The following is a 22,720-nucleotide window of genomic DNA, read 5'->3' as shown; positions in this document are numbered from 1 at the left end:
AAAGAAAACATTCAGCTTGTAGTGAGTCTATTATTTTCTGTTCTTTCCATTCATGCATGTGTAAAACCAGAGCAGCAGTAAAAAAGACTACAAATAGGAAAACAAAGACAAAAAGTCACTGTTAAATAATTTATCAAAACATTTTATTTGTTTGAACAACAATACAATATGTCACAGAAAAATCACAGAGGGATTTAAGACAGGTCTGGCTCAGGTTTTTCTTCTATGTGAGTTCTTTTTGAAACAATAAGTGCAGCATAAATCAAACAAGAGGGGGGGGCATTATTACATCCTCAAATGATACTAATAATGAGGACAAGACACAAAAAAACCTCGACGCCATCAAAAGTCACATCCCTAAAAGTCTCTGCAAAAGTGTCAAGAATTACAACTACTGCTAATGCTCATCATAAAACCACTAATGCCTCACGAGATTATGAATTTCATACAATGGAAAAAAAAGGTTACAAAAGATCTGGTATTTATTATCTGTTAGATACAGTACAAAGACATCATTCCATTTCTGTTACCAGTAAACTGTGGTGAAATGGTTCTAAGCACCCAAAACGGTTGGTGTAAAATGTACCACTGCCTTATGTTCATACATCGTTATATGCTGTTTAATGAGGGGGCACTGAGGCAAGGAGGGGTCTAGCACCATGAAAATTACACCGCCCCCCTGATTGCACTTCCCCTGTCCACATATTGTGATCATACTACATTTTTTTTAAATACCTTGTAGCCCCTTATCAAGTGAAGTATCCTTTGATATGCAATAAATATATAAGAAAAACAACAATTTACAGTATAAATAATGTCACAATTTACAATTTTCTCTGTAATTCAAAAAACAGAAACTGACAACAAAAAGAGGTATAAAAGTGGGAGGAAACTCCCATTGCAGTATTTTAAAGTAGAGTGAAACGGGATATTTTATTAAGGGCGTGTTATAATATAGTAGCAATAAAAAAAAGTGAGGTGGGCAATTTTTTTTTACCATATACAAATTAGATTTCTGATTGAGAAAAAAAACTACATAAGTCTTCTATTAAACCTTCAAACAGATACAGTATGTACATGACATGGTGTGCACAGACTAATGAGGGCAGAGCTGCGATCGGACACACGCTTTTGATTTGACTGAAATGCTTGTTAACAGCAGTGACGCTGACCTGCTGTCTGAATTCCAGAACAGGCCCATGCCTGTTCAATACAGTGCAGTGAGTCACCAAGAGGAGCTACGCTGATGCAACTTAGCTGCAGTGGAGAACGACATGTGAGGTAACATAGAAACAGTGTCGCTATTACAGAGTTTGAAAGCACCGAGTTTTACAGTACAATGTCACACTTTATAAAAAAAAACAAAAAAAAACACAGACTTTGGGGAAATGACTAAATTGTTTTGTTTGTAGTGTATTTGATGAATTGCTCCTAGTTGATATGGTGATATTAATTTGGCCATATCACATGATGATGTCATGTCAGGGAGTGAGACTTCTAGTGTAGACAGCAGATCAGGGTGCAGCTCGGTGTTTGAGCTGACAGGAGACATCTATGACTGGATAATTGTACCGGTTTTAAACCACTTGGACAGCTTTCTTATTCTACCTGCTGGTTTGCCTGCAGACAGGGTATGTCAGGTGATCTGGCTCTATTGCTCACAGCACAGACGTTTGTTTTTGCTTTCATGCAACAAAGCTCAAAGGTGGTACTCAGACTAACAACCAGACATCCTCTCCCTTCTGCATATATTTACACAAATCTGTATCAACCTAAAAGAGTCCTGTGGAGCTGCAACTAATTGTCGTCATTACAAATAAATAAAAGGTGAATGCAATTTTTTTTTATGAAGAGAGGGACAGTTAATGTCATAAATTTATAAAATGACACCTGGGCCTTTTTTGTGACATTTGAGTTCATGTGCTCTTCATCATGTTAATCTGTAAATAGACTATGTGGCAGTGCGTGCAGCTGAACCTCATCAGGACGGATGTTTGGAGGAAAAATGGCAACAGAGAGGTGCCCTGCAGATTTCTTGCTGTTTTTGCATTATAAGATCATGATTGTATTGTCTCTTTGGACATTGTGGGCACTTCACTGAAACAAACATCAGTAGTGACTACCCCCTCCCTGTCTCTCTCTCTCTCTGTGTGTGCACACCACTGTGTATCCAATAAATTCATTCACAATTTACAATTCTTTATTTTCTCTGTCTAGAAACAAAAGAGGTATAAAACTGGAACTGTTTTCCCATTTCAAAAATAAAAAAGGACACCATGTCTGTTTCCTCAGTGTATTATAGAAACCACAGCAACCGCCATTTTTAGCTGGACTTGTGAAAAAGCAAAGACGCACTTAATTCCTATCTAAGGATGAAACTATATTAGTCCTCTAGTAAACCCGTATTTTAGAGAAACTAATTTTTTTGTTTTTTTAAACACGTAAAACCTTATTTGTGTCTTCTAATTACCTCTGCTCTAAATACAGTTCACAAGGCCAATGTGGTGTACTTCTAGGCTGGTAAAACATTTTTTTTTTAAAGTATCTAACGAGAATAAATAAGATTGGAATAGCACCTCAAAGAGATTACAGACAGGAATTACAAATGTCAGCGTTTACCTGAATACCAAACAAAAACAGGAACCAATATGATGCCAAATGTGACAATCAGCTACTTCTCCTGTGAAGCGATTCCCCTGCTGGTACAATAGAATCACAGCAAATTCGTGGACATGTAGAATAACTAGATTGGTGTAAAAAAGTTCTACTGAATTTGCATAAAAGTACCTGAATCAATACACAGAACTGGCTACTTGATGCTTTTGAATCACAGCAGTGTCCGTTGAACATATATAACCTGATTTTCAGTGCTAGCAGTGCTCACATTGTGTTTTTTTTTCTTTTTCATCTGAAATACTTTTCATGAGAAGTACCAGTCTAGTCATTCTATTTCAAACACACGTCCAATCAGCAGCTTGTGTGGGGAAGACAGTGAGCTATTGTTGGACTGGCTGAGTATCCATACCTTATTGTGTGATGTAAACAATACTGAGTAAACGTGGTTGGCTGATTGAGAAAGTGTTTGCAGGAACAATCTTGCCTTGAAGACAACGTTTGTGCTGCCGTTAGAGTTTTGGTTATGGCTGAAAGACACCGTCGAGGAGTCGTCACTTTGAGAAAGGTGATGGAGTCTGAAGGAGGGGAAAAGAAGAGGAAGAGACAGAGCTGAGCACAATGTCCTAACACAAAGCATGCAGCAAACACAAATATTTAGTCATATTTTCAGAGGCAGTCATGATTATTTGATTATTTGAAGTCTTTGTTTATTCATTCTTTTGAACCGTGTTTGAGACTGGTTGTGCTAACAATATTACAATATCAGCTTTTCATTACACAATTATTCTTTCTCAAAGAAAAAAAAGATATTGACCACCTAAAAAAAATCAACAAAAGGAGATATTTGTGTAATTTGTCCTTAACTGTAGTTTGTTTTTTTGCCAGAGGAATTACACTAAAAAAATACAAGAGTACATGTTGCTGAGTTGTGTCAACCAGATATGCTGGTGATGGATTATTTAAGATACTATTGTGTGTGTGGGTTGAAAGTATTTTCTTTTAGATGCAGGACAATGATAAGTGTTTGTGCTAATGTGGAATGACTGTGGATCACCTTTAAAGGCAGATGTTAAAATATAAATCATGCAGTGAATGTCTGTAGCAGATTTTGCTGCAGACACTACATCAAGCATTCAACCTTGTTGCCTAGACAGGACACATATTTCTATAATAACTGACCTTTTCCCAGAGAAAAGTGTATTTTTTTATATTCTCAATATTCAGGTAGTTTTGCCTGAGATGTGCCATGAGAAATGTAAACAGTGGACAATTAGCAGTGCCTTCTGAATGTCATATTATTATTTCCCTGTACTGAGCAGAGACGGTCTCAGAGCGGAACATAAGGGCTTTTAACAAGTCTGGCAGATGACAGGAAATGAGGGGAGAGAAAAACACGTCTTACGAAGGACACTGCAATTCATGGTGCAATTGAAAAGAAAGGCTGTTTAGAAAATTCTTTCACAGTGTTTTTTGTTTGTTGCTGAAACTCAGGCAATAATAAGTTTGTTTTACCACTGTAACTATGGTAAAAAGCCATATAAACAGGAAGCAAGTGTCTTATCATAACTTAACTTATTCTTAACCTAGAAAATCTGAGCAGGTCCAACTAAAAAGAAGTAATGTAAACACATTCTCCTTTTATATTGTGTTGCTATTAAGATTAGGATTAAGAAACCCTTTCTTTGTCTCACAATAGGGAAGTTGCTTTGAAGACTAAAATATGATCTGAGAAAGTAAGTGTGTTGTTTCCTGTCTAAGAAGAACTGTGAACTGTGCCTCTTAAGTGATTGTAATAGGTTAAAAAATGATACTCACTAGCACAAAACTGTCAAAAATTCTCATTAGCTCCTCTATTCGATACTGTTCCAGCACCACCACTCCTGCCAGTGATGGGGTCTTAGCCCGGGCACAATCCTCACAGTGCACCACGTAGGTCTTCTTACTGCTGTTCTCACTTGTCACGAAGAGCAGGTTAAACACCTCCACCTGCACAAACACAGTTAGTCCTGCAGTCATCTGGCATTAAAATGGATCTACAACAGGAGAGAACGAGGAGGGACTCACATCACATTCGTTGCAGTAGTAGGCTGGCTCGTCCTTCACACGGCTCTGGTAACAGATTTTTTTCCCTGCAGCCACCAGCTGGTCTCTCAGAATCTGGATGTGCTTGATGGACTGCAACAGGCAGTGTCTGAGAGAGACAGGGGAGCAGACAGTGAAAGAATTAAACGAACACTCACTCAAACACAGATTGGTGCAGATAGATGTCTTACTTGATCATCTTGAAGGTATCCTGATCGGTGATCTTGATGGTACGTGCCACGTTCCAGGAAACATGGATCATGGGAACAATTGACTTAACCTTCTTCACTTTGTTCCACTCGAAGCGCTCCAGGGCGAGCTGATACTGGTACGCTGGGAGAATGAAAACACCAAAAGTGGCGTGGCACAGTTAACAGCATATTTAGTTTGTAATTTGAGACAAAGAACAACAATGTCAATCAAATTTACTCTACTGACGTGGGTCTTTTTGGGTCTTTGTTGTTACTTACAGTTGAGTGGTCCCACATTCCAGGCGATGTTGTTGCACCAGCCCACTGCTTGGACCCAGTGCACAGTCCCTGCATTGATCCACACCAGATCTCCCGGCCTCTGAATGAAACGGTACACTGGGATGTTGGAGCTGTAGAGGTCTTCCAGGACAGGCCACCAGGACCCCGTAAGGTAGTCTACTCCATGCCTGTGGGAGGCAATTTGCAGCTTAGTTTACACAGATAGCTCATTGGTACAAACGTCTTTAAAGATGCTCACTCTTCACTCACTTCTCACAGAATGTGTTGATAGCTTCCCAGTAGTTCTCATGGACAGCAAACCACTCACAGTCACCAGGGCCGATATTGATGTTGACTGAAGAGAAATTGTTGTTCTCTTGATGACCTGGTGAGAAAAATATTCCAAAACTGTTTCATGTGAAACACTAAAACAGACATGCTCCCACTTCTGAGCATCGCCAGCTACAAAATCGAACACACTGACCTGGCGTGCGGCTGCCTGGAACCTTCATGTAGAGCTGGACAGTGTTCATGCCGAGGATGGTGTGGCCGACTTGACTGAGCATGTTGTTGTTGGATTCCACTCTCATGAAAGCTGGCAGCTTCAGCAACTCCTGCAGCTGGGGCTTCCACCTGGTAAAAAAGAAGCAGGTAATGTGAAACTGTGAGGCACCTTCAGTGAGTTCACCTCAAGTTGGTGGAATTCAGAAACATAATCTCACCTTTTAGGGTCAGACAGATCGATGTTGGTCCCAAATTTGATGACCTTTCCAACAATTTTTTGTTCTGGGCTATAGGAAAAAAAATCACACCTGTTGTTTATACAGTAAAACTGATTTTTTTCACACAAACAAATCATGATTTTTGTGCTGACCTAGTCGTGCTGGTGGAGTGAACAGGGTGGCCTTTACTGTTGGCGAACGTCAGACTGGCTTTTATGTTGGGTGATGGATCTGAGGTCTGCTCTTCTTCCTCCTCATTTTCACTCTCCTTCTCCTCCTATAACACATCTACATGAGCTTAGCTGACAGCTAAGAACAATCGCATCATCAGATAGTTAACATTTTAAGTCTTGGCGACTGGGATTTCCTTAGACCAGATTGATAAAAGCAACATACACACTTTAAAATGTGTGTGATATGAGAGAAAATGTCTACCTGCAGGCTCTCCTGGAAGCTGGAGGCCTGGTACTGGGCATATTTGGCAATGGTGGTGTGTGATCGGCTGCTTTCACAGGGCCACGTCTGCGACGAGCCGCTTAAATCCCAGTTCTCATCAGCAGGCTGCTGAACCTGTGTCCTCACTTCCACTGCATGGTCTGAATTGGCCTCCACTAGAGACTTGGTGGAGAACAGACCAAGATCTTACATAGGAAAAAAGACAGCAGAGACCAAGGGTATATATTAGACAAATACAAATCCACAAACTCATTTGGAATTTGAAAAAACTCAAAAGGTGTTTAAAAACAAATAATATATCTCTGTAAACAAACATACTGAAATATGTAAATGCTTTAAAAGCAACAATCCTTCATCAGTGAACTGCTTTCCAGTTGCCAAGATTATGACAATTATGTCAGCCTACATGATCTGCACTCAAATGTGGAAGTTGAAGAGTGATATGACTGACACCGAAAATGTGACACCGAGTGCTGCCTTATTTTTTTTATTTTTTAGTTTCATGACACAGCACTTCTCTTTTGTTAACTTTTTCTCACTTTTTGCCTAGTTTGTGGAATTTTCCTCGCAGCCCTCTCACTGTGTTTGTGTAAGGGAATGTAGGATATTATACAAATATACAAATTTCATTTTCAAATAGCCCACTTTTATAATAAGCTATAGTTGTATGTGAATAATATATGCTTCTTTCCCTTTTCCTGCTGCTTGCATGATATTTTTCACAAAATAGTTACGGTTAAAAGCTTTAATTAATGGTATATTATTAATCTCATTTAGAATAAAGGGGAAGTGGAATGGATGGGTTTCCATTTGAATAAATAAACTGTGCGGTGTATAAACTTACTAAGGCGCAGAGATCCAGCAAGGCCTCTGATGACTGTAACAGCATTTTTGGGATCGGTACAGAACTGAAGCAGAACAGGTGAGAAAGCGTCCCTCTTGCTCTCCAACTGCCGAAACAGCATAATGCATTTATGAATAACTCAACACAGCAAAATGATAAATGTGTCATGAAGGCAAACAAAAATACTGACAGTGGGTTGTAAATAAGTGAGGATAAGAGGTCTAAAAACAGAGTTCAAGAGTTGATGATTATATGTTTGGCACAGTGGTGCCTACGGGAAACGTCATCATGACAATCCTGATGTTATATTAACATTTTACAATGCTACAACTACACTTACCATTTATTCACAAATCAAAACACTGTATGTTCAAATTTACATTTGGCGTCATAAAATTTCTGAGGGGCCATCACACCAACTTGTCAAGTTGTTTATACACTTATGAACTAGTCAGTGAATCAGCTAACACAGTGGTAACTATGTGGGTCTGGTTAAATTCATCTAATAGTTTAGACTGGATGAGTGCTGTGCATTGACTTAATTAGGTGAGACTCCACATTCCTGCTTTAGAACTGTGATTCTAAGCTCCTGCACCTGATGATAATTTTATGTTGAGTTTGACTGAATACTTTGTGTGCACTCACATAGATGCTTGGTGTGGGAGGGTTCAGCTTTTCCCGAGGAATTGGTGTCTCAACGGACAAGGCCGGTTTAACAGAGAGGGTGGGAAGCAAGTATGACTCCTTGAATTTTCCTTTAATTTTTATCCCCCTGAAATAACAGATCAATTAAAGTCATTACCAGATGTGAATGAAGCACAGACTAGCAGCATCTTTGTCAGTACCCACTTGCATGCTCTGATCACTTCAGTGGCCGTGTTGTTGATGCTGATCTTGGAAAGTGGTATTCTCTGCTCCTCCAGCTCTGATATGTTGAATGTTTGCCTTCCGTCACTCTCCATTTTAATCAAGAGGATCCTCAGCTCTTTTGACAAGCCCATGGACAATGCTTTCAGTTTCAAAGGGTCCACTGGAGCTAATGAGCAGCGAGGTTTACTTGCTGGTGTTTGAGCCCCTGATCTGGATGCACTGATTGTTAGAGCTGACTCTGAGTTTGAGGTGCTGGTATCCGAATTTCCAGCTGCTGATGTTGCCTTATTTTCTAGCTTATTGATCTCTTCTTGCTTCTCTTTTTCTGTCTTTACATCAGCGTCCATTTTTTCTGCCTCAATGTCTTTGCCATGTGGAGGTTGATTTTCCTGAGGAATCTGGCCCTTCGTACTATCTTTGAGAGGTCTGGGTGAGTTTCTGGACATGACTGGCACAGAGGATGGAACATCCCGCTCTTTCAAATCCTTTAATGTATTTGATTTATTTTTAGAACACACAACTTTGCTTTCCTCTGTCTTTATCTTAGTCTTGATTTCTCCCTCTCCGCTCCCATCCTTTGTCTTGTGTCTTCTCTTTCTGTCTGTACCTGTGTGTTCAGTTCCTCTCTCTTCCATTGTAGAGACAGTAATGAGGCTGGTGTAAGAGGTTGTATGTGTTGTGGTCAGTCTCAGCTCTGCACTCAGTGATTCATCCAAAAGAGATGACTCCATTTTCTCTGGGAGGATCTCTGTCTCCATGCCCTCGTGTTTCACTTTTTTGTCATTCTCAATTTCTTGCTGCTTTTCCTGCCCTGGAGAATCTGTGAAAGGCTCAGTCACATCTGTCAAACTGGGGGATTTTAAAAGTGTGTCTGAGGTAGTGTGAGTTGGTGATTGATTACCAGGTTCAGACGTTGCTGCAGGGGGGGATTCGAGGGAGAAATCCTGATTTGACTGGATGTCTGGCCCTAACGCAAGAGAAGAAGAGTACTTCACCCCTTTTGTGGCACTAGTAGGAGGCCTGCCGAACGGACCGCCTCGACACGTTACCCTCTGACCTCCGAGGAAAGTGGCCAGGCTCTTGAAGACATCATCCAAACCTGTGTTGTGGTGATGGAGCTCATGAAGAAGAGACTCAGATGTTTCCTCCTCTTCTTTTTCTTCCTCAGCAACTTGTTTGGTTGTACACGGTTGATCACAGAGATCAGACACACCACTGTGAGAAAAATCCCCCAGAGTACTTTCACAAGGTCTCTTAATAATGTCATCATTACTTTCACTGTCTAGAGCAGAAGGTGAGAAGCACTGAGTAGGGCTGGGCTGAAGGACAGGTCTACTTATCACTCCCTTTTCCAGCTCCTCCTCATCCTCTCCCACTGATACTGGGGAGCCCTGCCAGCTGAGAACGGGAGGAGTGTTGGCAATATTGTCTCCAATTTCTCTCAGATTTCCCAGCACAGCCACAGGCTGAAGGTCTGGGGCACTGAGAACTCCACCCTGCCCACATTCTTTACCATGGACAGGCTGTTCAAAGCTAACAGAGCATGCTGTACTGAGAGGGGCTAAGGCTTTAAATAAGAGGGAATGGAGTGTGTCATTAGCGTTTGTATTTGGTCCGTCTTTTGATTGGGATGGGTTGATGGTGGGCTTCTTAGGGCTGGTGTTTTTGGAGAGAGGTGCCTTAACAGGGTGTTTTGGGGTGTTGTGGTTCTTTTTGGGCATTTTGTGGTGTGATTTTGATGACATCTGTTGTGATGTCCTCTCTCCTTTTTCACTCCTCTTCCTGTGCTTGTTTTTTGGTAGTGAATGGCCTTGACTTTTTGGGGTAAAAGTAGTTTTGACGTCTTCTAAGTTGGAAGAAGTAGAAATGGAAGGAAACTTTTCTATTTGTGTGACTTTAGTTTGCAAGCCTAATTTTCTGTCCTTTTTAACTGTCTTATCTCTTTTCCCTTTCTTTTCTCCTAACCTTTTTTCCTCTTTCTTCTTCCGCCTTTTTCTGTCCTCACACTTTGTCTTTTGAACTCCACCTTTTCTCTCTTTTTTCACCAGCTTATCTTTTTGTATGTACTCAGATTTTTTGTTTTCTTCTAGCTCCTTCTCAGCTCTCGGCCTGCCATGAGGGGACTGTCGTGATGAGTGGGGCTGTGAGGTCTTTCTGTGTTTAATGTCTGAAAACCTGCATTTTGAACCAGAGTGTAGTTTGGGAGAAATGGTAAGTCTTAGGGAGTCATTGGGGCTTTCATGGAGTTTGATAGATGGATCTTTTCTGCCACTGGCTGCTGTGTGTAAAGAGGGACTGGAAGGAGCAACTGGACTGCTGGAAGTACAACCTCCATCTTTAGGACTGCAGAGGACAGATGGATAGGAGGGAGATTCTACAGCAGGTGTCTTGGAGAGGACCGGATCCCTTGAAGTTCCTCTGTGATGAGTTTCCTGCAGATTTAAAGATTTATCTCTTTGGACTTTTTTTTAAGGGGATAATATAATAATGTTTAATAAAAAAAATAACATAAAAAAATCTTATCTTCAAATTATAAAAGTTTATTTCTTACTGTGCTTGGTTTGTGGTGATGGCTCCGTGAATCCTTCTCCTCCAGAGCGCGTAGCTGGACATTGTGCTGTGGGGCTCTAGGGTGGCCTGTGTGCCGCTGATGGTGGTAATGATGATTTTGGTGGCTGTAAGGCACACGGGTGTGGTCTGCTGGTGAAGACGAGATTTTCCGGTCCACCTTCCCTCTGCTTCCATGATGTGGTAGCCTGTTGCCGCAGCTCTGGTTTGGGCTTGGTAGATGACTAAAGCCATGTCCTCCAGCTCGCAGTTTAGAGGTTTCCTGCAAAGTCCAATAAAGGAAAAGCAGTGATGTTTTTGACAGTTTTTAGAAACCATAATTAACTGAATACACAGCCTACACTACCTGTTGCTGTGGTGTTGAGGTCCTGTGGTCAGAGTGGTGGCAAGGACCTGCCCTGTCATTAAGATGTTTCCAGTCTTCTTGATTGCAGCGGTGGTGGCGAGGTGGTGATGGGGCATGGGCAACTAATTGTAAATGCCTTGAACCAGGATGAGATGACTGAACACAGAAAGGAGACCATCAGTCGTACTACACCTGTCAATAGGTGGTGCTGTTGCACAACAATAAAAAAAACGCATTTACAGATTGATAAATTCAAAGTTTGCAGAACATAATCACCTGATCCGGGCCTGAGTCCCTCCTTCTCTTGATTGGACACTCATCCCTGGAGGATAAAGGGTGCTGTGGGGGTGGACTGTGCTGGTGCAGTTGCTCTCGCCTTTGGTGAATGGCTGGTCGCTTCCAGGGTCCAGGTCTGTTGTTTATCATCCTGCCTGGGAAGCTCCTGCGGCAGTCTGAGGGGGCCCATCTTTCTGGTGGGGACTGGAGTTCCCTGTTGTTGCGATGCAAGCGAGGAACCCCATGCTTAACAGAGAGAGAGAAGAGAGAGTTATGTTAAAAACATCAAATGCTAAGAATGCTAAGACACTTTCAGATTTAATTATGATATAATGACCTTTGAAAATATTAGTGTTCCAAATGAGCGAGTCTCACCAAAGAGTTGCTGACACTGTTGTCCCAGTCTGTGTAGCGCTCTCCTGGTCCCGTCGGATAACCGCTGTTAGTGCCAGCTCGGTTGTGGAATGAGCGTGTGGAATTGTGATGCCAGTTCTGGGACTCAAACGGCTGCTCTTTACCATCCCAAATTCTTAGCAGCTGTCGATGCCCCATTGCGATATTCTTGTCCTGAACATGACTGACTGTTCTTTCCCCCCTAAAAAACAAGTATCAGGTTGCTAATAAGGAACACAGTTATGACATTAAACATTACAATAAATTAATGTTCATTCTAATAATGGCATCAGGTGTTTGGTGTTGCTCAACAACATTTGCAATGAATACTGTAACTGTAAATATGTACTATTTTACTCACCTATTATAAAGACGACTAGTGAGTGGGTTATGTGATTGATTGCGCCCTCCTTGGCATCTGCTGGAATGGAAGATACACAAAAACTCTATATTGGGCCAAGAGTACAGCACAGTTCATGCGGAAATATCGCAAATCCAGGGATATTTGCCAGTGGCTGGAAGTTGTGTCGAAACCAAACCAACTTCATTTTCTTCATTGACTGAACCTGCCATAATTTTTCCCTTTTCAAATGTCTCCTTTTCCCCCTAAATGTCGTAATGAAGAATATACCTCACTGCTAAAAGTGACATTGTATACTCATAAATGACATGTTACTTGCTTAATAGTAGTTCTGATGATCTATGACATTTTTATAAGAAACACATCCACATCTGCAGCAATAAAGCTACAAAGTGATCTTCAGCAAGGATCCTTTCAGCCACTGAAGGAGAGTTATCAGTGACCCAGCAGAACTTAAGGAAACTGCATATCAGCAATATTATTACATATGTTTGTTAGTTTTCCTCACTTTCCTCATGCACAGTGAAGTTGGACTAAATCAGCCTTGTTGGAATAATGTTGTTATCAGACACATTTCACTGTGACACGTTTGCTCAATAAAGTATTTAAAAGTGTTTATGTCCCACAATGAGGGTTGTAGTTGTTTGTCGTTGGTTCTGAGCCAAAGTCAAAGACAAACTGTTGCAGTTAAATTCAGCAGTGCTTCAACTGCTGCAACTGAATATTTATACTGGGGCTTCTGTCAGCTGAAGATGTTACAGTTTCATTCAGTCCTGCTTGTTTAAACTGCAGATGGGTTAATTCTCACAGCTGCAGCTGAAATAACAGCATTTCATTAATATTCTCACCAGAGTTTCAGTTAATCAGTCCCCCTCATAAAGTGGTGCTTATCTTCAATCAACAACCAGACAACAAAAGCTGAGGTGCCACCTGCTGGACTGAACCTCGTTGAGGAAGTCCAAGTCTCAAGTTGTTCAACTATCAGCTCCCACTGAGTTTAAAATCTTTGCAGCAGTGCTGTATTTATGTCTGCTTTCTTAACTGTTGCAGCCAACAATCTCCCCTTTGATAATGAAGGTTGCTGTAGTGGGAGTTTTGGCTGACGTTCATGGCATGTGTTTATATCAGCACAATGAGCACCGAATGAGAAATACTACAGCACAGAACAGTCTACATCCACTGCATGATCCAAGATCATATGTGTGCCCTCTGTTAATGGAAAACTGTCTTTTTGACTAAGAAAAGGTTAAAGGGCAGAAGGAGTATATCATTTTGTGTGTTGTGCTGCTGACCTTTGTGTGTGGCTCCAGGGGCGGTTGTTTGCAGGAGCCCATTGTCCTCGGTTAGGTCCTCCAGCTGGATAGGAGTCCCATGTGTTGCGGCCAGAATAGAGCTCTGCTGGGTGATACATGCAGCCTGGAACACAGACGATGAATACGCAACATTCATTGTCTAATCAGAAGAAGCTGATTAATGGAATAACATACAAAGTGCTAGCATTAACTCAACTCATCGAAACAACATCTATCTCTCTAAATCATACAGTTGCTTAAATTTGCAATTATTTATAAAGGTAAACTTTCCTAGCTTCATCCCTGTACCATAGGTTTATTAGCTAATTACTGTAAACCTTTAATGCACCAATCACCTTTATGAACAGTAATAAAATAGCCTGGACTGGTGCACATGTGTATAGTGTTTGCATTTGTGCAAAGTACAAATGTTTTTGTGCTTACCACTCTTGATCTGTGTTTGGGAGGCCCTCCACTTCACACCTGAGAGCAAAAAGCAATCTGTGGACAAAACACACAGCAGGGTGATAGATTCTGTTAAACAGAGAAACAGGCCAACACAATGGTTGCATTTGTTGAGGATTAATATAAAATAAGCTTGTTCGTATGGATGACTGATCATCACCACACTGTCACTTTGTGTGTCTCCAGTAGATTCCTCATCCCTCCTGCTGTATTTTCAGCTGCACTGTATCTGTTCAGCAGTCATATCATCAGTCAGCCAGAGCTGCATTGTGCACTCTGCCTCTCTCTAACCACTGCTACCCAGCAGACACCACAGCCAGTGGCCATCCAGAGAAAAAATGGCATCTGCAGTTTAAAAAGACCAAAGACCATGGCATCCCTCCCCTTAAGAACAGAAAATTATGGCGGACTCATGTAGGTTTGCTCCCATTCTCCTTTTTAAGATACAGTATCAGTTCATAAATTACTGACTGAAGTGGTGGTAGATGTGGCTCAGCTCAAGAGACCATTATGCACACCCAGTCTCATCCAGGGGCTTGTTCAGATGATTTATAAATCCAAGTATGTACTGAACCATCACTGTATACCTGTACCAGTAGTGGCGGGTTGTGTTTCTGCAAAATTTTAATTTACATATATATATATATAAAGCTTTTTCCTGTCTAAACCAAATTGTCTTATTTGTCTCTACATATTTAACACACTGGCATTTCTAACCTTGCATACTAGCATTGCACTGTACTAGTGAGAATTTGCACTTCTATATGCATTCATCTCCCACAGTTATTTATACATACATACGTATGAAGAACCACTGTGCAACATTTTACCACTTCGCTAGTGGTACTACACATTTTTTCCACAGGCTTGTTTGTAGTGAGGCTGTTGCAGCTGTGCTATCTTAACCTTACTGTGTGTGCTGAATGAGCAAAGTAAAAGTAAGGAGCCTCTATGAGAGTCCATTTCCAACCAGTTGCTAGAGCAACTGAAGCCAGACAGTTCTTTCTGCTGTGGCTTTAGGCTTTTTTAGACACACGTTCATGTATTTTTAGAGCAACAGGGGTACACAACAGGACTTTATGCATATGATGTTATACTGCTTACAATACAGCACTGTATGCCATCAGTTGCTGCATGGAGCTGTATAGCAGATATGTCTGAAATATGCTGCTTTAGATACCACATTTTACCATCATTAATGCAGCATTAAAAGTTTCTTTACTAGGGCCCTTGTGCGGGTATGTTCATTATTTTGAGACTTACCTACCTGTTGTGTTATACATTGTTGTTATAACATTCATGTGCATTAGCTGTTGGGGGGAGGGGGTGTCTGTCAGTCAACAGCAGCTTACATTTAGCTCTATACAACAATGGCTCTGTGCTTCAAGTATTAAACCCATGTGTGCAGGGTTAATTCAAGACATCTGGATCTTAGCTTGGAGGCCAAATGATGTCACAGCGTTGCTTTTGGGTAAACTCTTTCTTTCACACTGACATAACCTTAAAGACAGAATGCAAATAGTGCAGTATGTCAAAGTATTATACTAAACTGCAGTTTTATAAATAAGTGCTTTACTCTTAAGCAGTTTTGTTCCTGATACGTAAACTGCAAAATATTTGTGCACATATAGCCAACTGTCTGCACAGCCTGCATCCCTGGTCCTTCTCACAACATAGCATAGCAACATAGCACCACGTTAATCAAAATGGTAAGTGTCCAATGCAGACATTTATTCGAGACCTTATTCAGAGACTATGTGTGAATGTGTGTGCTCCCCTGTAACTAATCTTACCTTGCAAAGAGTACTAAGAGGAAAGGGGCAGACAGACTTTCTGGTCCAATTTTGATGAAGCTGTCAGTCAGGAATAGAAATACAGCAGACCCGTGCTGTCTCAGATCTCTTTAAATAGACATGCTCACCCTCTGCTAGCTGGCAAAAACACACACAGACACACATAGTAGAACTGAGGAAATACCATGGCCAGTTGGTGCACAGATGTACAAGACAGGAAGATTTTATTGTTTTAAGGCCAGGATCTCTCCTCCAGCCCACAGGTTTAACTGCCATTCACTTTCTTTCTATTCTTGTCTCTTACTTCCTACAACATCTGCACGCTGCAAATCTGACTCTCTCTAGACAAAGAAAGAGTGAAATGAGATGTAGGAAGGGATAGAGAGGAAACATAGGCCAGCAACCTTTGACAAGCTTGGAGGATTCTTTTCTCTTCTTTTCCTCCTCATGGCCCTGCCCTATAGCCTTTGCTATCTTCACTACTTGCTTCAACAAGGCTCTTTCTCTCCTGATATCCAATATCCCAGCCTCCTGCTTTCTCTTTCAGGCTATGTGTATGGCTTTGCCTATGCCTCACCCTCCCTTTTCTCTGCACGCTGTGTCCTTGTATCCCTGGCAACCGATGATATCATTTAGTCCAGAGCTAGGAGGAAGGCCCCAAGCAAGGAGGGGAGTGTTTGCATTTGTGTGTGATTTTGGCACTGAGAGAGTGGGGTGGGGGTGGAGACGGTCCATAGGATTTAATGTATACATCCACATTTCCAATGTCTGCAGTGTTGAATAAAAGCAGCTCTGAATAAAAAAACTGTATCAGCTGCACTGTACCACTGCAGATGTGCATTTCTTGTGTGGCATTATCTCTGCATGTGTGTGTGCATGTAGGAGAGATGCTGCTCCTATACCATAAAAGGAAGGATGGGCTGCAACAGAACCGGCCTGTCTCTGGTGACTCCTAAGCTAGCTAACACAAGAAGCAGAGACTTGGGGTGAACAGATGGAGGGGAATGGAGAGGTAACAATGTACAGATAGACACAAGATGGACAGGCAACCCATCCTTAACACATACATGTGTATAATTTTACTGGACAAGGCCCTGAAATAGCATCACAATTACAGAGAAAGAACATACAGTACGAGCCGAATATCAATCACATTTCTAAAAATAACATCCCTGCAGCCCCGCTTCCCTCTGCTCTATCCCCTTTCTCCCTTTCTATAATAGCAGCTTCTCCCGGTGTATGCTCCATAAAGCACAGCCCTCTGAGGGGTGCTGGAATGTACCAAGGCAAGGTCAAGAACAAGAAAGAGGGGTGTCTTTGGCAAACAATACAAAATGTACTGCTTGTTGTGAACAAAGACAATAAGGCAGTTTAACAGGTTTGAAAACACTGGATGCATGTGTGTATGTGTGTACGTGCACGTCAGACAGCTGCGCTGAGTGGGGAATGGTAACCTAGAAATGCACATCCAGGTGGTTGCCTAGACTAACAATCATATCAACTGAAAGAATTCACTGGGTTCATGCTGTAAATTAGTAGCAGTAACCTGAAATGTCATTTCATGAGTCTAGTTATATATAAATATATGTGTGAATTGTATGCAAATGTATTAAATATGAGCCACCTATAATATTAAAACTGCTGCATGCATTCGTGTAAAACGTGCTTATCAAACTAAACTTAACTTTCGGTGGAGCCAAGTGCGGTACAGTGAGTGACACACTTCAGGCATTACTTTAAATGAAGGTTAATTATGCCACTTGGTCACACTGTAGCTTCTTACTACTCTACACCGCACACACACACACACACACACACACACACACAAACAGATATTCAACAGTTAAATTTTCCACAAAGCATAAATCTAACCACAACACAAGTGAGACTGCAACACTTCTTCCTCACTACATTCATCATTTCCCATTTGTGCTCTTGCTCTCGCTGTGTCTGCACGTGAGCATTGCATGTGTGCATTAGTGTGTATGTGTGTGTGTGAGAGCTTCATGCATGAATGTGCAGCAGTCAGTCTGCAGACACACACTGCAGCATGTTCATCCAAGACAGATCATTCATAAACAACTGAAGAGAAAATACATGCATAAAAATGAACAAGTGGAACACCAAAAAGAATACAAACAACACACACATATGCGTTCAGTGCATGCAGTATATTTCTATTCAGCCATTATAGCAAATCATTTTGCTGTAGTCTTGCTTTACCTCTTTTTTGTGTTGGTCCTCTTTGGTCCACACGCCCCTCTGCTCCCCTTTTCCTCCCTTTCACTCCTCGCCACCTTGTCTCACCCGATCCTCTCCTCTGTCTCCTTTCTTCCCCTCTCCAGCTCTTCCTGTTTCCACTCCACTCTCTGATGCTCGGGCTCTCATAGCAGACCGATCCACGTGCAGAGACCGACAGGGCGGGCTGACAAGCTGCCAATCACAAGGCAGGGGCCAATGAGAAACAAGAATTCTCTTATCTATTATATTTTGCAGCGAACAAGAGGAGGCAGGGGGAGGGTCAAACAGCAGACAGAAAGAAATAAAGAGGGCTTCTTTATTTCTCTTCCTCAGTGTGTGTGTATACAGTACATGTCTGTGTGTGTGTGTGTGCTGGAACACAGCCAGTACAGTAGAGGAGATATTTTAAATCTCCCCACAGCTGTAAAAGAATCTTTGGGAGCTGATACAGACATATTTGTGTCGAGTATCACTGCATGTAGAGACTTGTTTTACTTACTAAAAAGATAGATACACATAATAATTTCACTATCTTGTTACTTTTTTTTACAAATGAAAAAATAATGTTTAATGACTTAAAGATAGAAAAGAGAATATCAACACAAAACCGAATATCATGTATAAACGGTGGACAGGTTTCTCCCATTTGTGCAGCTCTTGGTGTATCTGAACACTCTGGTGTGTTTTTGGATGAAGTGGGGCAGTGAAATGGTGACAGAGGGGCTGCCAGTGCTGGCTGAGCTCAAATGTCAAGTGACAGGATAACTGGGGGGAGGTGGGGCTTACAGCTCTTGCTTCGTGAGGGAGGGTCTAATAGTCTTTGTGGCTCACAATGCAAAACAACCATTCACCCCCTCTGCTCATTTCACCAATCACTGGCCAATAAAAAGCATGCAGAGGCTTTGGCTCTGAGAGCTCATGCAGTGAGCGGTGGAGACAGAGGAAGAGCTGATGAGGAGCCAGACGAGTGTAAGAGTGAAATGGTGGCAGCTGACTTTTTTTCTACCCCTAAAATGCCTTAGCAACAGCCCCTGATCAGCACAAACTCCATTGGTCAGGACTCAACCACATGTGGGTATTCGGACCAATCAGCAAGCTTTGGTGCAGAACTAAGTAGGTACAGCTTGATAGGCCAGTATAATCTGCTAAATTATGCCCCCTGGTGGCTCAGAGAAGGCCTACAATCTGTCCTCGTAGTTTACATGTAAAAGGAAGCATCTGTTATGTGCTGGGGGATCAAATCCTTAAAGCTTCCATGCTAGGGATCAACTGGTACAGTAAAGATACAGTGTTCTGCAGTGTGGCCTTTGAGCCATTCAGAGGCAATTATTAATATTATATTAATATGAATTTATGGAAAGATTGTCCTAATGTATTATGTATTAACCTGTGGCCTAATGACTCAATTAAAGAAGAGTTTACATGTGGAGCTCATTCCACTGAACACAAATACAACTAAGACTAATTCACAATCCATGTTATACTGTGACAAACTTAAGCCTGCATGAGCAGGAAGTGGTAGCAAGCAGCAAACAAGTTCTACACTGGCACCATGTGGACGATGTATAACACTGCATGCATGGTATACTGTGTGCATCTTCTGTCAGGTACAATGTGATACCCACAAAGTAAATTTGGTCACATGTATTTTTAAGAACACAGTGATTTTCATAATGCATTATATTTTTTAATTTTTTTTAATTTTAGATACTGTATTAATCCCAGAGGGAAATTCCTTACGGCTGCTGCCAAGCAGTGTCATACAATGACTAGCAAGGCGCGTGTCTTGCCCAAGAACACACAACAGTGACTAGGGAGGAGTTGGGATCGAACCACCAACCTTTACTAGACAACCCTGCTATACCACAACGCCACTGTTGTCCCCCTATATTATACATTAATAATATGAGTGTCCTGTACTCATTACTCCTCATCTCTCCTCTTTAGTGATGACCATTATGTAAAAAAACATTCTCTTGCATGGACTATCTTGACAAGAAGGCAAATAACAGGCTATCGTTAAGTGCAACAGCAGTAAAACTAGCAGCAGAGGGCAGCTAAGCTGGGTTTTTACTTTGTGTAAATTTATAATTATAATTGGTAAAAATGCTGACAGCTGAAAAATGTCTGTTCACATAACTGCATCATCAGCCCCAGCTACATAAGTTATGATTGTCATAACTCAAGATTAGATCGGAGAGGCAAGCTGGCTCCTCGATGAATAACAACACTCAGTCACTCAAACTGACTTATTAGGGCAGTGAAAGATTGTAGCTCCAGCTAATCTGACAGCCTCCATTTACATAAGGCAGACTTTAGCAGAGGGCAGTATAGGACAGCTCCAGCCATTGATACTGCAGCACATTTTATGTGCATTTCTTAAATATTTTTTACATGTTTTTGTAATTAGATAGGCATAGATGTCATTTTAACCACACATTAAGTTTTTATCTACACATTTCTAAAGACTGTTCATCACTTTCAGCAATATTAATCAATCAATAACTTAAGCTATTATAAGCTATTCATACATACCTATTACAAATAGTATAGTTATCACACCTGATGCTTATGTACAGCTACTATTTTTACATTGCCTAGGAAGCGCAGATGTATCATATATATATATATATATATTGAGATCAACATTTAGCCACTGTTCCCAACACTGCAAGTTGCAGAGTAGGGTGAGTCCAGTGCCAGAAAAAATGCTCAACTCGATCATCAGATATTGTTGGGTAATGAGTATAATGAGAAAAATGGAGAACTTGTAATTTAACACTCCAAAAGAGTTATGAAACGCTGGGGAGAAAAAAACACTCAGGAAGATGGTTTCAGATGGAATAATTGCTCTGTACACAGTGAGCAGCCAAATTAGGTCAAGAACCCATTTTGGCAGAACAGTGAGCCATTTGGTAGGAAATACTTTACTTCAGTGCAAATGAAGTTACTTCATTCGCTGAGTTATTTCTACTGGTTTATGTTGTTACTTAATATTCATCTGTATCATGCTTCATAACATCAGGAAACATGAGTGTGTATTAATGCACTGACCTTGCCTTTAAAATACACTCTTTGTCACTACGTAGTTAAATTTTTTGCTTTATCTCTCCTTTGCTTACTGGCTTATCCACCATACTATTCACACTGAGTGGAATAGTATCTCCGAACCACACTGGTCACTGTGGGCCTTCTGTTCATCACTCAGACAGATTAGTGAGTTTTGCATTTTACAATTACACTGGCAGCACATTCCTGATTATGACATCCTAAAGTACTGTATTTCATCCTCACATCAACACTCAGCGAAACTAAATTTGAAAAACATAGCAGGTTAAAAATATAACACAAGGTAAGGTAAAATAGCAAGTGAATAAAATAAGATAAAAATTCCAAACTATAAAAAATACTCAAGTCACAAATTGTAGTCATATATAATATAACTGGAACATTGCAAGCAGGTAAAGTATAACAGTACTATAATAACATCCAATATGGATATACTAGCTTAAATGGCTGTTTGACTGTATCAAATTATTCAAGATGAGCCACGCTGCAACAACCTGCACATTAACGCCCACACATGTTAGGAGGCCTGTCTTTTAGTCACACACTCCTCACTTTGCATATCTGCTATGTGACATTTAAATTATAACTGCATTACATTCTCTGTCATTGTTTCACAGAAGGTGCAGTTTGACACACTGAGCAGACTGAGGAGACGTTTTGACCATGATCATATTTAGGACTTTAGTTTTTGCTCTTATAATCAATTTTTTTACATCAGCAACAGTTGTTCTAGATTTTAATCATGTAGAGAGGTGCAAGGACTCACTGTATATGGGAACTCCACCCCGAGGGTTCATCGATACCAAGCTGAAGAAGATCTGCCAACGCTATGCGGACAAACCTCGGTATGTGACCCTATACGACCCTCAGAAGAGAATCCCTGTTTACTCAGCTTACACTTTCAAGAAAACAGAGGGTGACAGACGCGTGGACTACCCATGGATGTATGAACCACAGGTCAGACTCTTTCACTGGTTATTACATTCATTTATTCTCTAATTTTTTCTAAAGTAATTCACACTGAAATAAAGCTGAAAGAAGCCAAGATATATGACATGTTTGCACCATGCAGAAGGCCTGGAAGATGATATTGATATTTTTTATCGTGTTGCATTGTTGGTGTTTAAAAACAATACTCTGGGTTTTCCTTTGTGTCTCTGTAGCTGGCAGAAATCGATGGAAATGGAAACATGATGCCCTTCCCCACAGGTTACCTGCATATGAAGTTCGAGGACAGCCAGGCAGTGCTGAATGACTATTCTGATGTAGTTCTTTATGAAAGAGGTCACCTGAACCCAGACCAGCACCAGTCCACCCCACACGACCGTGCTGCCACTTACACACTGACCAACGTGGTCCCAGAGATACGGGAATTCAACATCGGGCCTTGGCGTGAGTATGAGGAGCAGATTCGAATCCGCCTCAACAACTTTTGCCGCGGCACTGCCTACATTGTCACTGGTGTGACCACCAGGGGTAACATGATCCGTCGCAACAACCAGGACCGCGTGGCCATCCCTGAAGACGTGTGGTCTGCATACTGCTGCACCGAATATGACCGCAACGCGCCCCACGATGTGCGCATTCGCTTCCCAACTTACGCAGCTCTGGCCAAAAATTCCAAAGATGGAAACCGTGTTCATGAGATGTCTGTGCAAGAGCTTGAAATCTTTCTAAAAAACAACATGGATGTGGATCAGAACCTGCAGCTTTTCTATGACAACTGCATCTCTCCCTCACCCCTTCCTCTTTACCTGCAGCACACCATCTGAAAGCGCTTTCAGTTTCACCTTTTGTGTGAATTTTCTGTCATCAATAATATAACATATTTATGCTTGTTTGGCAAAACCCTGATA

At 41.3% G+C, this 22,720-nt stretch overlaps 2 protein-coding genes across 2 annotated transcripts; one reads left to right on the top strand and one right to left on the bottom strand.

Annotated features, from left to right (window-relative positions):
* Positions 1 to 212: 212 nt before the first annotated feature.
* On the bottom strand, positions 213 to 17,858 carry LOC114446584 (uncharacterized). Its single transcript, XM_028422238.1, has 21 exons — positions 17,778 to 17,858; positions 13,741 to 13,797; positions 13,297 to 13,420; positions 12,005 to 12,061; positions 11,626 to 11,845; positions 11,251 to 11,496; positions 10,975 to 11,130; positions 10,612 to 10,890; positions 8,040 to 10,492; positions 7,836 to 7,962; positions 7,191 to 7,296; positions 6,326 to 6,531; positions 6,043 to 6,167; positions 5,891 to 5,959; positions 5,653 to 5,801; positions 5,439 to 5,553; positions 5,169 to 5,356; positions 4,890 to 5,031; positions 4,681 to 4,807; positions 4,432 to 4,602; positions 213 to 3,191 (listed from the first exon to the last, which is right to left on the bottom strand). The coding sequence occupies exons 3-21, from the start codon at positions 13,413 to 13,415 to the stop codon at positions 3,168 to 3,170; spliced, it is 5,079 nt and encodes a 1,692-aa protein (XP_028278039.1). The 5' UTR covers positions 13,416 to 13,420; positions 13,741 to 13,797; positions 17,778 to 17,858; the 3' UTR covers positions 213 to 3,167.
* Positions 17,859 to 21,523: 3,665 nt separating this feature from the next.
* LOC114446347 (endonuclease domain-containing 1 protein) lies at positions 21,524 to 22,636 on the top strand. The gene is made up of 2 exons (XM_028421895.1): positions 21,524 to 21,821; positions 22,028 to 22,636. The coding sequence occupies exons 1-2, from the start codon at positions 21,528 to 21,530 to the stop codon at positions 22,634 to 22,636; spliced, it is 903 nt and encodes a 300-aa protein (XP_028277696.1). The 5' UTR covers positions 21,524 to 21,527.
* Positions 22,637 to 22,720: the final 84 nt, after the last annotated feature.

Source organism: Parambassis ranga, chromosome 14, assembly GCF_900634625.1.
Source record: "Parambassis ranga chromosome 14, fParRan2.1, whole genome shotgun sequence".
Classification (NCBI taxonomy): domain Eukaryota; kingdom Metazoa; phylum Chordata; class Actinopteri; family Ambassidae; genus Parambassis; species Parambassis ranga.
This window is presented reverse-complemented; position numbering and strand designations above follow the sequence as displayed.

What these genes read in the sequence shown, in the direction of transcription:
- LOC114446584 (XM_028422238.1), bottom strand. Translation starts at nt 13,415, where the DNA reads ATGTATCACCCAGCAGAGCTCTATTCTGGCCGCAACACATGGGACTCC. An exon ending in GGGACTCAGGCCCGGATCAG is followed by an intron (nt 11,131 to 11,250) that starts GTGATTATGTTC and finishes TTCTGTGTTCAG; the next exon opens with TCATCTCATCCTGGTTCAAG. An exon ending in ATCACCACAAACCAAGCACA is followed by an intron (nt 10,493 to 10,611) that starts GTAAGAAATAAA and finishes TTAAATCTGCAG; the next exon opens with GAAACTCATCACAGAGGAAC.
- LOC114446347 (XM_028421895.1), top strand. Translation starts at nt 21,528, where the DNA reads ATGATCATATTTAGGACTTTAGTTTTTGCTCTTATAATCAATTTTTTT. An exon ending in CATGGATGTATGAACCACAG is followed by an intron (nt 21,822 to 22,027) that starts GTCAGACTCTTT and finishes GTGTCTCTGTAG; the next exon opens with CTGGCAGAAATCGATGGAAA.